Genomic DNA, 18,030 nt, shown 5'->3' with positions numbered 1-18,030 from the left:
GAGAAAGAGAGCCAGGGACAACAACGTCACATTAGAAAGGTATAGTAATCATCCACAACTATTTTCAGTAGCAGATGATGAAAGATTCAGAAAGTTTATTCATGCAGGCCCATATGACAGAGAATGTGCATCTTCTTTTTGTTTTCATAGTTTAATTTATATTTAATTGTGTTGTGGTTTGCAGTGTTTTGTGTTGTTTCACTTTAAATTTGTTGAAAAGGAAAAAGCTGAAAATGTAAATAGTTAAAAGTTGAACTGTGACTAGTTGGTTTTTGTATTATATGATTTATTTATTACATTTTATGTGGAGTGAATAAATAAAAGTATATTTACGGTGGCCCCTAGAGACAAAGCACATACAAACTCAAAACACGTACAAAAGACAACAGAAGTGCTCCAGGATGCTAGGGGGCAGTGGTGAGCTTTTGTTACCTCATGGCTACACAAGCCAGCAAGTACCAATGACCGGATATGGTGTGTGGTAATAACAGGTAAATGAACTTTTGCTTAATTGCTTAATTAAAGCAACAAAACAACCTGAAGAGCCGGTTGGGAGCCGAAATAGTCGGCTCTATTTAGTGAGTCGAGCCGAAAGAGTCGGTTCTCTAAAAAGAGCCGGAAATCCCATCACTAGTACAGGTGTATTTAGCGCTGTGGCATACTCCCCCACGTTTTCCCGACTGCAGGACTGCGTCACCGGTTTGTTTACTATCCCCAGGAGTGACGCAGCTGTTACATAATGGAGTCTGACTGAGCTCGCGCAGTCACACCGGCGCGTGGCTCTGTTGTTGTTGTTGTTGTTGTGCGCACGCAGGTGTTTACGCGACAGCAGCTGATGTGAGAACAGCGCACGCGCTCTGCTGTCATCGTGGGGCGGGAGTCTGAAGACAGGTGGAGACAAGACCAGCGCGAGGACTCCTACCGGATACGAGCCTCGGCACCCGGGCAACAGCTCTCCTCCACAGACCCGTGAAAGTGCCACGGAGAGAGGGATGGAGGAGCAGGAGGAGGAGGAAGACCTGGAGGACGAGCTGGACGCGTCTCAGCTAGAGAGGTTCTTGAAGGACGGGAGGAGAGCAAAGTCCCTGCCGGCCTGCCCGGGAGGAGCCCACGGAGTGGAGGAGGGCAGGAAGCGCGTGAAGTTCGCGGACTCCATGGGGCTGAGCCTGGCCCGAGTGAAGCACTTCAGCTCCCTGGAAGAGCCGCAGATCCCCAGCAAGGTCCTGTCCCGGCACAAGAGCTTCCCCCTGGAGCAGCGGGACCTCCTGAGCAGCCTGTGCCACAACTTCGCCGCCGGCTTGCACGCGGACCTCCCGGAGCTCCGGGACACGGAGCGGAGAGTCCGGCGGCTCCGGGTCTGTCTGGAACGGCTCGTCGCGACGCAGCTGGACGTGCGGGGGCACGTGCGGGTCCTGAGCGGCTGCGCCACCGGGAGGGAGGTCGGAGTGAGGTACACCTTCAACGGCTGGCTGTCCCACATGGACGCGCAGGCGGTGCCCGTGGCTGCCGTCGAGCCGGGTTTGGTGGGGGAGCGCTTCGCCTTCACCGTGTACATCCCGCCCCTCGCAGACCCCGGCTCCGCCGTGCACCTCGCCGTTTACCTGAAGTGCGAGGAGGGGGAGTTCTGGGACAACAACGAGGGGCAGAACTACACCGTCAGGTACCGCTGCGTGCCCGGCCTTTGTCAGCGCCGCCTTCCACGTCCCCTGAGCCGTGCGTAAAACCTCTCCATCCTGCGTAAAACCTCTGTATTTAAAGCTGTCCGTTCGTCGCAAAGCTCCTTCCTCGCTTCTGTCTCTGACCTTCAGCTCTGGTGTCCTGCTCTCTCTGGCTCACTGTGCTCAGTTCCTGAGGTCAGGACGCGTCAAAGTTTCAGATGTCACAGCAGGAAAAATGAAATCCTGGCAGAGAAGTTTCAACTTTTCTTTTTAACTGTGACGTGGACACTGCTCACTGATGGACAGTAAAGATTCCTGAATGCTGTCACATGATTCATGTTTAGTAAAAGTAACTGAATCACTTTGGCTGTTTGCCTGCTTCTCGTGACGTCATCACGCGCCGCACTGTAAAACGATGCTGAGCCGAACAGGAAGCAGATTCTGACATGTTGAAGGAGTGTGAGAGGAGTGAGCCTGTCCTCTGCCTTCGAAGCCAGATGTTTCCTCTGTGGTGTTTTTAAAGCTCCAGATGTTTTCAGTGGTGATGCCGTGTCCTCTTCAGCCTGGATTGGTCTGATTGGAGGGTGGTGGCGTGGATGCAGAGAGGAGGTTCCCTCCTGAGCCCATCAACCACAGAACCAGGTCCGACTGTAGAGCAGCGCTGCCACCAGCAGCGGTCAGTACTGGGTTCTTCTAATAAGAGGAACAACAAGTTCTTTATCATTTTATGGGAACCGTTCTCACGTTGCTGGGCAGAGGTGAAGAACCTGTCTCCGCCTCCACTCTGGGAGGATTTTTCTACAGCAGCATGTCAGTGAGGAGCTCATCACTGCTTCTCTTTTCTCTTACTGAACTTTTTAAAAGTTTAAAATCAGTAAAATATCAACATTTATGCAATAATTATGCAAAAGATATTTATAAGCTTAAGCTGGGTCTTTGTTACCTGACGCAGGAACAAATACTCCTGTTGTAGTCAATGGTTGTTTGACCTCTGTGACCTCAGGACCTGTGAGCATGAATGAAAGAGGAGCTGAGGAGCACTACAATGACCTCCTTGAGTTTCTCAGAGTAAAGCTGGAGCTCTCAGACGCTCTGTTGCTACAGCAACCTCACAGCAGCCATGTTATTGGTCACATGATGTCATTAAAAAGGCTCCAATAGCACAAACACGGCCCAGAGGTCCTGTGCTGAGCCTCTGCTGGATGTTAGAGGAACTGCAGGTACTTTCAGCTGGAGGGTGGGGGTGTATGGACGAGCCCGGGGTTCAGGCTCATCACAGAGGTCACAGCTGAGCCTGCAGCTACATGCTAAATGATGTCACACAGTCTGGTGATGGTAGAGCGAGGCGTGCACGTCGCTGTGTAGCTCCTGCAGCAGAGTCTGCAAACTGAAATCAGCAGGTGCAGCCGCACTGACTGAAGCAAGTATTAATCTTTGCTTTCAGCTGTTTTGTCACAGATTTGTGAAATGATTTTTGAAAGAGCTCACGGATCCGGGTGCGACGCTGTAACAGGAAGCCCTCATTGCAACAGGTTGTGAAATTTCTTCACTGCCAGATTTTCCACAACCAACCGTCAGCAGTATCACTGCAAAGTGGAGACATGAAGGTGCAGCACAGTGAGTGGAAGTCCCCAACCCTCCATCACCGCAGCGTCCACACAAGCCGCTCAGCAGCAGCTGCGCCTCAGCTGCCGTACGACACGTACTTTTAAAGCAAGCATGTTTTATAGCGTTATTTTATATCCTGGTCACATACAAGGTTCTGGTAGCTGATTGGCCAGACTGTCCTGTAGCCATTTTCTCACTTTGGCTCCACTGTACAAGCCGACACGTGTTTCTGTCATTGGATGGTTTCTCTACACCTCAGTGAGTCTGGAGCACATGAAGTCTGCGTCTGCACAGAAAGCTGTAACAACCCTTCACATCCTCCAGTGGACCAGACTGGAGCCATTACCAGGCCATTCCCTGCTCCCAGACCTTATGTTTGACACCTCTGTTTTACAGCACGACAGCACGTGTGTGTGTGTGTGTGCGTTTCATGAGCATCTCGTTTACCTTTAAACCTGCAGCCTCTGAGCGGCGCAGCCTGTAGTTGGTCTATTTCGCCTCTAGGTGGCAGCATTTGTCCTTTTCACCTCCCTCTGTGGGCGCATTCACTTCCATAAACTGTTTTTATTTTCATGGCACACATTTAGTTTCTGTCCAAATGATCTCCTCGTGTCCTTCTTGTGTTGTTTTTAGGTTCCCGAGCGCGTGACGGCGTGTGGCTGCGCGTCCTCCATGTGGCGCTGCAGAGCTGTCAGTTTATCAGTGCAGCTGCTTCCTCTCAGCCTCCATCTCTGAACGCTGATGAGCTCCAACCTCTCTGCTTCAGCCCAGAGGAATCCCAGCATTTCAACAGGAAGCGACACTTCAAAATAAAAGCCGCAGCCTTTTATAACTGAGAATGATTTAAAGTTGTGTTTTCTGACCTGTATTTCTACACGTTCATCCTCCAAACCATTTAAATATGTTTCTGTTTCGATTATCCTGCATCCACCATTTCCCACATTCCACAAAACCCTCAAACAACTCTTTCCTGTGACCTCGTGTGACCTTCTGATGTGTTCCCACCACGATTTAATGAACAAGTACAGCAGGTGTAAGACGATCAACGAGCATCTGGTTGTTTGTTCCCATGATGGAGAACAGGTCTGACACTCCCAGGTTAGGATTGGAGCCACACCCATCCTTCCAGGTCGCTGCGCTCGGTCAATCGGCTTCAGCTGAGACCACAGCGGGCGCTGTTTCTGAGAGTGATCCACGAGCTGAAGCACCGGCGCTGACCGGAGACGTACCTGTACAAGAGGAAGCCGAGGAAGAAGCAGACGGATGGGATCGTAGAGAAGAAGAGTGCGGCGATGACTCTGCTCTCTGAACTTCAGTGAAAACCACGAAAGCAGCAGACCTGAAACACCCCGAGCTGGAACGGCTTTCTGTGACCCGTCGCCCACGAGGTGACGGAGAGTTGAATGTTTGTGTGACAATAACTGCGTGCTTCTCCTCTGCTGATTTACAGTTGGATGTTTTTTGCTCCAGACGACGAGCTTGAGGATGATGATGAAACTTTTCTCTACTGAACACAACGTCCAGATAAACACAGAACTTTTGGGGAATCCTGGTGTTTTTTCTGCCATTTAGTGCCGGTCACATGACCCGATCATGTCTCTGTAAATCAGGACTCAAACGGCCGTGACTACGACTGGACGAGCAGAAGCTGCGCGATCCCACGGACGCTGCTGCTCGTCTGGAGATCCTTGACTCCGTCACATCCATCACAGCTGCTGCTTTTCTTTAAACAAGGCCTCGTGTTCGTCATCTGGCCTCGCAAAGGCACTTTGAATAAATCTCAGCTGGACAAACTCGACGTCTGAATGTTTTTATTCGATAATTTCCTGCAAACACAGCAGCACGAAATAAAAAATGGCAGTAAATCTGACCTCGACTGCGTGTAGACTGTACGTAGAAGATGGACGTGTGCGTCGGTCTGAATGAGTCGGCTGCGTGTAGCAGCCAGTCTCTCTTTTTAACCTCAGTAAAATCTGCCTGATGGTCTCAGTCGCAGGTTTTAGTCGTTTAGATTTTGTCCCAATTCAGGGTCAAATGATTTAGGGTGTGGCTACTCTGTGATTGACAGCGACCAGCTCTTTCTTACGCCAACATCCTGCTCCTCGTCCGCCGGGTCATACTTCCTGTCCTGGAAAAGCTTTAATAATGACGCCTGTGAGTGAGCTCCAAAGGCTCCGTTTACCACACTTTTTCTACTTTTGGGTCTCTCTGATGTCACAGAGAGGAACTTATACGGTCACCTAAGGAACAGAAGCTCCACCCACCTGTTGTTCAAACCAGCCAATCAGAATAAAGCTAGTTGAAGGTATTTTTCACCACCAGGGGGCAGTGTTAAGATAGAGGATGTGTTCACGTTTTTTTTAATTTGACTACGAAAAAAATGGTGGAAATGAGCAGAATAGGTCCACTTTAACAGGTGAGTGTCATGGCGGCTGTGACGTCACATGACGCAGTCACATGACGCGTCGTTAGCTGCTTACTGCATGTTTAAATTTTTATTTACATTCGGTTACAAACATATAAAAAGTTTAACAAATTATACACCCGCTGCATTTCTACACAATTTCAGAGCATGAGGATTCGCTGCGGCGCCCGTTGTCACGGTGAATTCAACAATGTAAATTACTTCATTAACATAATGCCACATCATTGGTTGATAGGTTAATCAGGATGAAATGAATTACAGGGTCATTACTGGCGTAGAGTCGGTGATCCTAGAACAGACGCTCCTGCGGGGGTGTGTCTATTTGGTCAGGTGGTCCGCAGCCGCCGCTCGTCTGCTCTAAAAACGCCACCCAACGCTGGGAGGAGGAGCCATGGCAACCTCTCACTGCTATTGGCTGTCAATCAGACGTCGGTGCTTGCTGGTGACATCACATCAGTGTGTGATGACATCACTCAGAGGAGTACATGTTGTATATCACCGTGACGATGACTGCAACCAGAGCGGGGACCAGCATGTTCGACCACCAGCTGCAGGACAGACGCACAGTTAGTGGTGCACACAAACCCACTCTGTGTGTGTGTCTGTGTGTGCGTGTGTGTGTCTGTGTGTGTGTCTGTGCGTGTCTGTGTGTGTGTCTGTGCGTGTCTGTGTGTGTCTGTGTGTGTGTCTGTGCGTGTCTGTGTGCGTGTGTGTGTCTGTGCGTGTCTGTGTGTGTGTCTGTGCGTGTCTGTGTGCATGTGTGTGTCTGTGTGTGTGTCTGTGTGTGTGTGTCTGTGTGTGTCTGTGTCTGTGTGTGTGTCTGTGTGTGTGTCTGTGTGTGTCTGTGCGTGCCTGTGTGTGTGTCTGTGTGTGTGTCTGTGTCTGTGTGTGTGTCTGTGTGTGTGTCTGTGCGTGTCTGTGTGTGTGTCTGTGCGTGTCTGTGTGTCTGTGTGTGTCTGTGCGTGTCTGTGTGTGTGTCTGTGCGTGTCTGTGCGTGTCTGTGTGTGTGTCTGTGCGTGTCTGTGTGCATGTGTGTGTCTGTGTGTGTGTGTGTGTGTGTCTGTGCGTGTGTGTGTCTGTGTGTGCGTGGCTCACCTGGGCTCTTCCTTCACAGTGGTCACCAGTGTTTCCTGTAAAACACAAAAAGAGTCAGTCCCGTGGCTACATCGCTGTTTACAATAAACCCATCAAAGGGTCAAAGGTCACTGTGATAAATACACCAGGGGGCGCTCTCGAGCTCGCCCAGAATGAGCTGCACAACGTGAACTTTGGCAAGTGTTCATCTTGTTTTTGAAAGAAGAGCTCGACATCGTGACGCGCTGCTTCGTCTGCACCTGTGAAGCTTCCTGTTGGGCTTTAGCCACGCCCCCTAACATCTGCCAGAGTTATCGGTCCAAATTCATGGGCTGCATCCTCCTGAGGCCGCATTTGTAGACCGATTACGTCACAGCGACGCGCCGAAGGCTGTCCGAATTCGTAGACTCCTCCGAATGCAGCCGACAAATGCATCCTGCTTTTCCCTGAATTTGAAGGATGGGTCGGGTGTGTCCTTCGTGGCCTACCATATCCCAGAATTCATAGTGCGGCCCAGCAAAAGTTTTAAAATTACGCATACTAATCTTTCTGGGTCACAAAATAAACTTTTAACATATTTTCAGGCGAGAAAGTAGCTGTGTAAACATCAAATATCTGCTCGGTTTATCAAGATATCGCATATTTGCAAAAGTGCTTCCACGTTTTCGGAGGCGTCTGCTACCCACCAGCTCGACAGCTAGCCGGGAGCTCGAGGGTCACTGGAGCCGCCGAGAACGGCACAACTCCGGCACATCATGTTCAGATCACCGCGGACTTTCACTGCTCGGGTTAAACAACTTAGACAACCTAAAAATGTTGTTGTTTGGCTTTATTAATCCCCCGGGTGGTTTTCACACAGCTGAATAAACGTCAAACAGAAAACTGATTAAACAGAAGTGTGAGACGGTCGAGAGTTTACTCCAGTGTCCTGTTATATTTTAGACAGCAAGGAGCAGACGGCGAGTTTATTAACTCCACCGAGACAGCGGTGACGCAGATCAGAAGGCTGGACCGTCACATTTCACAGCCGTTTACTTCCGACCTTCTGAGGACCCGGCCTTCACGGTCTACGTGGGCTGGGTCCTCAGGAGGATGCAGCCTATGAATTTGGACACGACAATCCTTTGGAAATCGGTGCCATGGAACCCTTAACTAACCAATCAGCACGCATTAGCGTTATCCTGGTGCTTTCTGGGGAAAATCAGCTTGTTCTTGTCGTATGTGAGCAGCTCTCCTCAGACCGTCACCTCTTTACATCGTCTCAGTTTAAACGACATGTTTCTGTGATCTGCTGTGATTAAAGTTGTGGCGTGGGTGTGGTGTGGGTGTGGTCTCTGGCCGTCTGCAGAGGAGGGGTGACGCAGTGAGCTCCCGGGGCGGCGCAGGGGCGAGTGAACAGGTGTGCTGGGCTGTGATTGTGACTCTTTATATGTTCACAGTGACAGTCGGAGGGGGAGGAGAGTGGGAGCGTCTGTGTCCCAGTGCAAAACGAAAACCACAAAAAGCTCTGCTGTCATCACTCGAGTGCAGCGTCTGCAAACGCCCCAAACATGCGATCAGCTCAGTCCGACTGAAACGGCTTCACTCACCTCAGGCTGGGAGAGCTTGTGTCTGTCCTCCTGCACACAGAAACACAGAGATGACACAGGCAGCACCTCCCACAGTGCAGTCAAGTCTCACACACACACAAACACACACAGACTCACACAGACACACACACACACACACACACACACACACACACACACACACACACACTCACAGACTCAGACTCACACACACACACACACACACAGACTCACACAGACACACACACACACACACACACACACACAGACTCACACAGACACACACACACAGACACACACACACTCACAGACTCAGACTCACACACACACACACACACACACACACACACAGACTCACACAGACACACACACACACACACACACACACAGACTCAGACTCACACACACACTCACAGACACACACACACACACAGACTCACACACACACACACACAGACTCAGACTCACACACACACTCACAGACACACACACACACACACACACACACTCACCGGGTGCACCTCTCCGATCACCATGCTGCTGGCCATCTCTCGGGCGTCGGTGGAGTGTCCGACGTCCTCGAAGCTCTCCGTGGCGTTTCCTCCGGCCTGCTCCCTCAGCACCTCCTCTCCTCCGGGGTGCTGACACCACAAACACACACAGAGCCGTCAGTTCACCTCCTCACGCACACATTCACACTTTTAAACACACAATTTCTAACCAGTCACTCGTTAAAGTCGAGGCTAAACACAAATCCTCACATTGCTTTAGGTTCCGGTTGCGGTCGGCACGGTAACACGCTGTGACAGGCCCACGTGCACGCTCGCAGTAACACCGATGCTGGTCGCCCTCATCAAACAGAGGCGTGCGTGTCCCTCTCTGCCACGAGAAGTCGTCACAGTCGCAGAGGCTGTGAGTCAGTCACGCCGCTGCAGCTGCAGAGCCAGTTTCAGCGCTGCATGGTGCAATCAGGCTGCCCACATGCAGGCTGGGGAAACATGGCATACATGACGTGCAGCTCGCCTCTGTCGGGGCGCCTTACAGGACCACAGCTGATGACACGCTGTAAACCTCTCTACACATGAGTTACGTTTGGGACCAGACGTCGACATGGACTGAGACTCGCCCGCGGCCTGTGATTGGACCGTCCTCCCCATCGCCTCTTTGTCTTTACCTGCGTCTCATTAATGAATGATTCACAGGTTCGCTCTGACCTGCAGTGAACCACGGCACTCGGCTCACCTCTGGACAGCTGCTATAAAACAGCTGGATCCAGAAATCGCTGCTGAGCATGTCTTTGAACTCTGAGTGAACCGGAGCAGCGAGACGAGTCGAGAGGCCTCGATCTGTTCGCTGACTGTTGGCCAACACACCCTGAACTCTGTACAAGGAGACGCCATTCATTCAGATAAGCTGTGACCAGGGAGGAGCCGAGCGGCCCGAGGGCCAGGCTGTTAGTCATAACCAAGCAAGGCAACTTTATTTGTATAGCACACTTTCAGCACCAGGCAATTCAAAGTGCTTTAGGGGCGACCGTGGCTCAGGGGGTTGGGAAGCGTATCTGTAACCGGAAGGTCGCCGGTTCGATCCCCGAGCTCTCTGTCCTGGTTGTTGTGTCCTTGGGCAAGACATTTTACCCTACCGCCTACTGGTGTTGGCCAGAGGGGCCAATGGCGCGATATGGCAGCCTGGCTTCTGTCAGTCTGCCCCAGGGCAGCTGTGGCTACAACCGTAGCCTCCACCAGTGTATGAATGTGAGAGTGACTGAATAGTGGTATTGTAAAGCGCTTTGGGTGCCTTGAAAAGCGCTATATAAACCCACTATTATTACGTGATTAAAGTGATAAAAGAAAGCATTTGTAATAAACCAATAACCAAGAAAATCATTTGTATGAAAATTAAAACAAACAGGTAGAGAGCCATAACAGGATCAGTTACTCATAAGCAAGTCTGAATAAGTAAGTTTTAATTTTACACTTAAAAGAGCTTTGCATGCTCCTGATAGTTCCAGATGTGAGGAGCATCTCCTGCTTCGCCAGGTTTAGTTCTGGTTCTGGGGACGGTCAGTAAACGAGAGCTGGAGGACCCGACTGATCCATGACAGCAGATCTCTAATGCACTCTGGTGCTAACCCATTCAAAGATTTATAAACTAATAAAGTCTATTCTGTGAGCTACAGGGAGCCAGTGCAATGACTTTAGAACTGGAGTAATGTGCTCTGTTTTCTTGGTTCTAGTGAGAACACGAGCAGCAGCGTTCTGGATCAGCTGCAGTTGTCTGTTACAGTAATCAAGGCGATAAATGCCTGGATGAGTTTCTCTAGGTGATGTGTCATCAGTCCTTTAATCCTAGAAACGTTCCTCAGGTGACAGAAGGCTGACGTTGTTATTACTTTGATGTGGCCCTGGAGGTTCAGCTCTCATTATTACACCTAAGGTTCTGGCCTGGTCCGTAGTTTCTAGTTGGACCAGTTTGAGCTGATTACTGATATTTAGTCTTTTTGGGTCCAAAGAGAAGTACTTCAGTTTTGTAGCAGGCATTAGAGTGCACATTAGAGTGCACATCTGGGTCTTGTATTAAATGTTTCCCTGTATTTGTCTGACAGGTTTAGTTGATTTACAGTTTAAGATTTTCTTCACACAAAACCAAAAACAAAATTCATATTAATTGTAACAGTTTATAACCAGTTGAAGCCATTACTCATCCCTCTAATTACCCAGGGATGAGTAATGGATAATTAAAAGGAAAAACCTGTGTGTTGGGAAGCATTCATGTAACAAAGTGTTCTGCAGGTTCCCTCTGTGGTGGCCATCTTGTTTCCCCAGTAAAGAGGAGGCCTGCCTCAATTGCAGCTCTTTTATAGGCCAGTCTGTATTGAGAAGGCGTGGTCTTTAGAGTATTTGTGCATGATGTCGGCAAGAGACAATAAAACAATTACTTCAGTTAAGATAGAGTGAAGTCTGATGTTTCCCTCACCGCGGCCTCTGCGTAACACTGTGACTCACTAATCTGACCTTTGTGAAGACATTTGCTAATCAATAGACTTCTAACCACAACCCATGAAATGATGGACACAATATTCACAGATCAGTCCTTAATGATTAGCAGCAGTTAGCTTTGTTACGGTAAAACTTTCAATTGTATAAATTATTGTACTTTTGCAGTATTTAAAACCAGATCCTGAGGATATGAAGCCTCCTTTGTTCTAGTCACCAACATGGACTAGCGCTAGCTAACGTTAGCTTAGTCTGCTAATCGCTAACATCAATGAACGGAGGAAACTCCCCATAAAAATAAAAAATAAATGACTTCAGGGGAGATTGTTTTTAATAAGAGAGGAAACACACTCAGGTTAGCTAGCTGGCTGTTAGGGTTTGGAAGTTAGCCACTTTTGGGCTTTTTATTGATCCTCAGAACAAAGCGTGAGCTGGCTTTCTCTGGCTGATGATTGTTTTGGTTGTGAGCCGATTGTCACATTTGCCCGTAGCTTGCATGGAAGACACTGACTTCTCTGCTAACACTGGCTAACTGCTCGCTGAGCGCTGCTGAAACCTGAAACTGTGACACAAACTGGAAGTTGAGAACGTTTACTGTCAAAGTAAAAGCTCCACCGCAGTGCTGCGGCCGCCATGTTTCAAAGGGTTTGTTTGTCATGTTTCCAGATGCAGCGTCTGTTACATTACAGGTGACACAGCAGTCTGCAAGCCTAGCGACCAAAGAAATCACAAGTAAGTGGTTGGTGAATACATTTTTTCCCTAGCAACCAGTAGTTTCCAGGCAGTCAATGTCTGGCCTTCAGGTCTGCCAGCACCCTCTGGCCAACCAGTTGGAGAATAATCATTTTCTCCCAGTGACCTGAGGTTGGCAGATGGTTGCAGACTGGTCCCTAGACCTTTAGTCTCTACACTGTTACATGTCCAAATCATTAACATCATGTGACTAGCTGTCATGTGACCACAAAACCTCATAAGTCTGCAGGAAGTAAAAAGAGGGACCACCCGGGGCATGCTCATTGTCTCATCATTCAAAGCAAACATGGACAGCTGTGCAGCATGTAACTGATGCTCACCTCATCAACTCCAATCAGCTCTGCTATCCAGTGCTTATATCTGCATGTAAAGGGTGTGAACACTTCCACCAGTGGATCCAGTTTCCTGGATATTTCTGATTTGGATCAAAAACTTCCTGCTGTTCATCTTTAATTGAACAATTCCTCACATATGCTGACGTCTCCAGGATTAAATTAACAATGAAAACACATCTGGTTTAGATCTGAAGTGAGTCAGAGCCAGTTATCTCTCTTTGTGTAGTCACATGTTATAAACGCAGCCCCCCCATAGCTGCATCACTGCAGCCTGCCAATGATTCACCAGAGTCTGCAGCACAAAGCCAGAGAGCAAACTGTGGCAGAGTTCATCCAGAAAACTGAAGCCTGACGATATCTGAAAGCAGAGGGACGGTGTAAAGCTGAGCGGAGGTGGAGGTGAAGGGTCGTGGGGCTGACGCTTTGTGTGCAGCAGTCACATTTGCTGCATGCAAACTGAAACGATCCATGTTTACGGCCTTAGATCGCTCTGTGCTTCAGAGCAGCACGTTAAACCTGCAATAAACCTGCACACAGACGGCCAGGTACCACTTCATTATATCAACCATCACACCTTTTCTAGACCAATCAGAGGCAGTCGGACGCATTTATTCATTCATATGTTCAAAGAGGCCAAACCTGCCTGAGCCTGGTTGGAAGTTTCTTCCTGTTAAAAGGAAGTTCTTCCTTCCCACTGTTGCCATGTGCTGCATACAGGGTCATCTCTCTAACACTACTAAACTGGTCTAAAACTTTTATTTAAATGTTGCAGGTACCCAGAGTAACTTCACCTTAACTTAATCAAAATCAGTCAGCTCAACAATCGGAACAGAAAATTCTAATAATAATAATAATGGATTGGATTTATAAAGCGCTTTACAATGCCACTATTCATTCACTCTCACATTCACACACTGGTGGAGGCAGCTACAGTTGTAGCCACAGCTGCCCTGGGGCAGACTGACAGAAGCCAGGCTGCCATATCGCACCATCGGCCCCTCTGGCCAACACCAGTAGGTGGTAGGGTAAAGTGTCTTGCCCAAGGACACAACGACCAGGACAGAGAGCCCAGGTATCGAACCGGCAACCTTCCGGTTACAGATATGCTTCCCAAACCCCTGAGCCATATATTGATCAACTGGAAAAAAAGTCCTTTCAGGTTTATAGTTTAATGTTTAAAAATGTAAATCTGCCAAAATGTTTTAATTAAAATTTTACATACATTATTTTATTATACTTTTTATTATTATGAAATATGTTTTTGTTGTTTTATTCCCATTTTTGTTCCAGTGAAACAAAGAAATCATCACTAAATGTCCCAACATCAGCAAACATTAGGTACAGACAGGCATTGGTCAGTGAAGCTGGTGTCTGGCCAGTTTAAAGGCTTTTAATCAATGCAAAGATCAATACCATCATTTATTGTCACTAAATCGTTTTTGATCAGAAATTGAAACTGTTGAAGATCAATTACATTTTTGACAATTTCCCAATAAAACACGATCAGTTTAAAAATGAAAAATCCAGGATTGACTCGTTCAGCCTGACAGTCCCACTGAACACAGACATCCAGTTTCTAATCAATAATCCTATCCATCTATGTCCAGAGTCTTTTGGTATTTCTGGGCTTCCATAGACCACAAAACCCAAACAAATCCGGTCTCCGTTGTAGCGGAGACACCTGCCCTGATTCGGATACTTCCCATCTGACCTTTGACTTATTGTTTAAGTTGGCCGGGTTCCTCTGGGGCCCTTCCTGGGACCCCTGCGATTCTGAGAAGGCTCCAGTCTGTACTGTGAAACTACAAGCTGCTAAGGATGCATCCAAAAGCGGTTTGGTTGGATTTTTCTCCCTCTCAGTTCAGGGTGTCTAGTTTCCTCATTTCCTGTTTTGGCTGATTTCCACACACACATAATACCGCTGCACTCCCACCACCCTCACCACCCAGACACCGAGCTCACCTCCTCCAGAAACTTGGTCACATCGTAGACTTTGTTGTGGATGATGATCCACGTCGATTTGAAGGAGTTCTGCTTCTCTATCTCTGCCAGTCTGTAGTATTTCACTGCCTCGGAGCTTTTCTTCTCTTCACCCATCTGTGCGACGCTGTGCGAGCGAGTTCTGAGGGCTGAGCAGCCTGTCCGAGGTTATATAATCGCAGCGAGGGTGTCAAGACAGTGAGTCCACAAAAACACACCGACATTTACCCCAGAGAGAGTCCACGCTAACTTCCAGCGTTGAGCAAACCCCAGCTGCTGAATTCACCTGAGCTCAGTGTCGCCTCCTGCTGCTGCCTCCAAAATAAAAGCCTTCTCCGGTTAGTGAAACGGACTTCTTCAGAAAGAATGGCAGTTATCAGCAAAAAGTTGAAGTATTTTATTTTCATAACCTTTACAAAATAACATTAAAGTTAAGTAACATAATGCTTCAAATGATTCCTCAAATAAGTGCCCTGATATCTATAGCTTATATATTTCATTGCAAATATGCTGGTGTACTAAACCTATGCGTTTTATTTATTTATGTCGTTATTATTATCATTATTATGCTGCATTGTGCTTTTATTATGAAATACTGCTTTGTAATTTCCGTTGTGCTCGTAGTTATTACTGGTTGCTTTATGATGGTGTCTCAAAGTTCCTGACACACTGGCGGAGACCGCCCTCCCCACCGCTCTCCTAATATGCTATTGGCTTTTCCTTCCCTCCTCCAGGATAATGGTCGTCTGTGATTGGCTCTTCCCGTGCCAGGACGGGGACGAGGACGAGGGCAAAGTTCGCCGGAGTTCATCGGCTGTCAAGGAAACTCACTTCTCACGCAACGGTTCGGGTCTTCTCACGTAGCCCACGTACTGAGATTTTTTTTTCCTAATCTGAGCGTTTCAGCGGGCAGCCGGACATCCGGTTGTAGTCGCAAATCCCATTTGACCTGCATAACTTGGTTAATGTTATGTCATAAGTTGGCATTCAGAGTAGAAAATTTAGACTGATACTGGAGCGGCTCTACGGCGGGAAAACACGCGAACCCGAACTCAAAGTTCTTCTATTAATACAACTCATCACTATGCAGCAAAAAAAAAAAGTTAAATCAGACTAAACATTAATCAGGCATCATGCTCCACTTGTTCTGTTAAGGAGTCGTTAACATGCATTTTATTAAATAGTTATTAATATGCAGCTTGTAAACATACACATATAAACGGCACCCCGTCTTCAATAGAAAAGATTTATTTCACTAAACGAAGGAGAGTGAGAGTTCCTCTTCTTCCCTCACCCATCTTTGACTACTGTTAAAGAGAGTTTTGCTAACCTTATATCTTGTATTTACGCTTTTTGAAATGCTTCTTTCTAACAAAACTATTTCCAACAGAAGATAAGTTTCATTTTGGTGTAGTGTAAGCATTAGAACAAGGTTAGTGACTGAGATATTAACTTTAAATTTAAAATTAAAACAATTCTTTAAAAAAAAGCGCAGCTCTAACTTAGCGTTAGCTGCTACTAGCCTATCGATAGCATTAGCTTTTATAGTTTTCAGGTCAGAGGCACAAAAATGTGACAGAGACTGATTTAAAACTTCAGCTTAATGTTTAAAAATGATTATTGTGTTTGCAGTGAGTTTTTAAGTGGTTATAAGGGTGATTTTAAGTAATTCAAGCTCAAACTATAAATATGGATCAACATTAAGCTATTATTTATTATTATTTATTTAAATTATAATTATATCCTCTTCTATTACCTTCAATTTTTTTATCCAACAGTTTTTTGGAGATTATAAAATTTTCTATCTGAGCATTTTTCTTCTGTGTAGGAACTTTTGACAAGTAAATATAACTTAAAGGACTTAATAGATCATTACGTTGACAGAACTGTCATTTCAAAACCTAAAACGTGTCTGTTTGGTCATATTTGGAGTGAGAATCAGTTACTGTCGGCTTATCTAAAGTATATTTTGTCTGGTTGTGTCTTATGAACCTCACAGAAGCTCTTTGAACTCATCTTATGACCCTTTGATGCTAACCCTGGTCATTTCCCTGTGTCAGCAGTGTGCAGGATGAGCAGCAGCCACCAGTCCCTGTGTTTCCTCAGTCTTCCTGACCCAAAGCAGCTGGTCTGCGTCACCCTGACTCTGCAGGATGAGGGCGAGGAGCTGAGGAGCAAACAGATCAGGACCTGCAGGTGAACGGTGCAGAGGACAGGCCACCGTTAGTGTCACACCACAGCAAACAACCAGAGCTGAAAGTTAATTTAAACATGTGAAAGGTTCATTTATGCACATCTGATGAGGGAGGACAAGTGTGACGCAGGTGTTCAGGCACTGATGAGCCAGTAGAACCTTAAATGATGCACACGTGTAAATAACATTGAATGTGTGTTCTCACAGGGAGCTGGTTCTGCTGTTCTCTGATCTTCTCGCTGCTCCTGCTCTGGACTCCTTTGCTGATATCACAGTGGTCATAGCTGTAAGGAACACACACACGCACACACACACATGCACACATGCACACGCACTCCTACACTTTTAAGCATCCACCTTTAAACCCTGATGTCAGTTTGCCATATCAAACTAACACTGAGACACTTATTGCTGTCGTTTCCCTTATGAAAGTGCACAAATGCCATTATTAAGAAAATGTTGCATAGTGTAATTAGCTGAAAAGTTATAAAATAAATTTCACTTATTTGAAGTTAAAAACACTACAATGATCCACAGTAGCTTGTGCTTTCTCTGAGCCTGAGCTCATTTAAGGTGGACTGCGGCTGATTGGTAAATCCTGGCTACTGCATTCCCCGTGTTAAAGAGGAAGCCGGCACTCCTGATGGTGTTGAGTGAGAGAGTTAAACAGGTTTTAATTTCAGTTAAAATTTGAGCCCCAAAGCACTGAAAAGACGATAGACTGGGTTTATAGAGTAAACACACTGCTTTCCTTCATGTGTGCTTTTGCTTCTCTGTAAAACTCACTGTTAGTTCAGCTCGAGCCAGGATGACAGAACGACAGCGTTGGGTTGGCTGGCTGACAAGTGGTAAGAAGGTCAGGTGTCCCCTGGTGGACGCTGTCCAGTCCGTCTACAACCGCAGACTTTGCTTCACAAGGCAGACTGGTTATTGGTGTTTGGACCCCTCCAGGGTTGAACTGATCTTATTTCTGGATGAATTTCTTGGTGGAGGGTTCGATGGGCTCAGGATCAATGTCTCTGCTTTTTCCTTATGATGTGGTTCTGTGGCTTCATCGAGGCTCGACCACCAGCTCGCACTGGTGTAACTGTAACTCCACCCTTTTCTCAGCTGGAAAGGGTGGAGGGGGAGAGGGATTGATGCAGTGATGCAGAGCTGAGTGTGAAAGCATATCTGTGGGTATACCTGCTGTTCCACGGGCACCTGTGACCACGAGCTGTGGGTTTTGGACCAAAACAGATCGCAGATATGAGCCTCTGGGCTCAGCATTAAAATGACTGTGAGGAGTTTGGCCTGTTGGGAGGGGCTCAGGGTCAAGAAAGGGACTTCCTGCTTTTATGTCAGAGCTCCTGATGTCGTTTCTATGTGTGAAGCTTCAGCCGCTCCTCTGGTCAGCTGCGGTGCTACGATGTCTTTGCTGGTTAGATTGAAGTTTGACT

The 18,030-nt window shown here is 47.4% G+C and overlaps 3 protein-coding genes across 4 annotated transcripts in view; 2 read left to right on the top strand and 1 right to left on the bottom strand.

Moving 5' to 3' along the window:
* LOC308385686 (protein phosphatase 1 regulatory subunit 3G-like) lies at positions 1 to 5,059 on the top strand. Its single transcript, XM_080864794.1, has 2 exons — positions 1 to 1,713; positions 3,900 to 5,059. Exons 1-2 carry the CDS (start codon positions 993 to 995, stop codon positions 4,100 to 4,102), a joined length of 924 nt encoding a protein of 307 aa, XP_080720920.1. The 5' UTR covers positions 1 to 992; the 3' UTR covers positions 4,103 to 5,059.
* A 1-nt stretch (position 5,060) lies between these two features.
* cyb5a (cytochrome b5 type A (microsomal)) lies at positions 5,061 to 14,656 on the bottom strand. The gene is made up of 5 exons (XM_080864795.1): positions 14,380 to 14,656; positions 8,846 to 8,974; positions 8,355 to 8,384; positions 6,787 to 6,821; positions 5,061 to 6,239 (listed from the first exon to the last, which is right to left on the bottom strand). The coding sequence occupies exons 1-5, from the start codon at positions 14,512 to 14,514 to the stop codon at positions 6,161 to 6,163; spliced, it is 408 nt and encodes a 135-aa protein (XP_080720921.1). The 5' UTR covers positions 14,515 to 14,656; the 3' UTR covers positions 5,061 to 6,160.
* The window catches only part of cUnh18orf63 (chromosome Un C18orf63 homolog), a 19,074-nt gene continuing 15,648 nt past the window's right edge, over positions 14,605 to 18,030 (top strand). For both annotated transcript variants that reach the window (XM_080864792.1, XM_080864791.1), the window contains exons 1-4: positions 14,605 to 14,735; positions 15,132 to 15,241; positions 16,458 to 16,593; positions 16,799 to 16,877. In XM_080864792.1, coding sequence (XP_080720918.1) covers positions 15,136 to 15,241; positions 16,458 to 16,593; positions 16,799 to 16,877 — 321 coding nt within the window. In that variant the 5' untranslated portion in view covers positions 14,605 to 14,735; positions 15,132 to 15,135. The remainder of the gene's footprint in view (positions 14,736 to 15,131; positions 15,242 to 16,457; positions 16,594 to 16,798; positions 16,878 to 18,030) is intronic.

The sequence above is a fragment of the Rhamphochromis sp. 'chilingali' genome (assembly GCF_963969265.1).
Source record: "Rhamphochromis sp. 'chilingali' genome assembly, chromosome: 18".
Classification (NCBI taxonomy): Eukaryota; Metazoa; Chordata; class Actinopteri; order Cichliformes; family Cichlidae; genus Rhamphochromis; species Rhamphochromis sp. 'chilingali'.
Note: the sequence above shows the minus strand (reverse complement) of the source record. Positions and strands in the feature narration are given on the sequence as shown.

What these genes read in the sequence shown, in the direction of transcription:
- LOC308385686 (XM_080864794.1), top strand. Translation starts at nt 993, where the DNA reads ATGGAGGAGCAGGAGGAGGAGGAAGACCTGGAGGACGAGCTGGACGCG. An exon ending in CCTTCCACGTCCCCTGAGCC is followed by an intron (nt 1,714 to 3,899) that starts GTGCGTAAAACC and finishes TGTTGTTTTTAG; the next exon opens with GTTCCCGAGCGCGTGACGGC.
- cyb5a (XM_080864795.1), bottom strand. Translation starts at nt 14,514, where the DNA reads ATGGGTGAAGAGAAGAAAAGCTCCGAGGCAGTGAAATACTACAGACTG. An exon ending in TGATCGGAGAGGTGCACCCG is followed by an intron (nt 8,385 to 8,845) that starts GTGAGTGTGTGT and finishes TTCTGTGTGCAG; the next exon opens with GAGGACAGACACAAGCTCTC. An exon ending in ACAAGCTCTCCCAGCCTGAG is followed by an intron (nt 6,822 to 8,354) that starts GTGAGTGAAGCC and finishes TGTGTTTTACAG; the next exon opens with GAAACACTGGTGACCACTGT.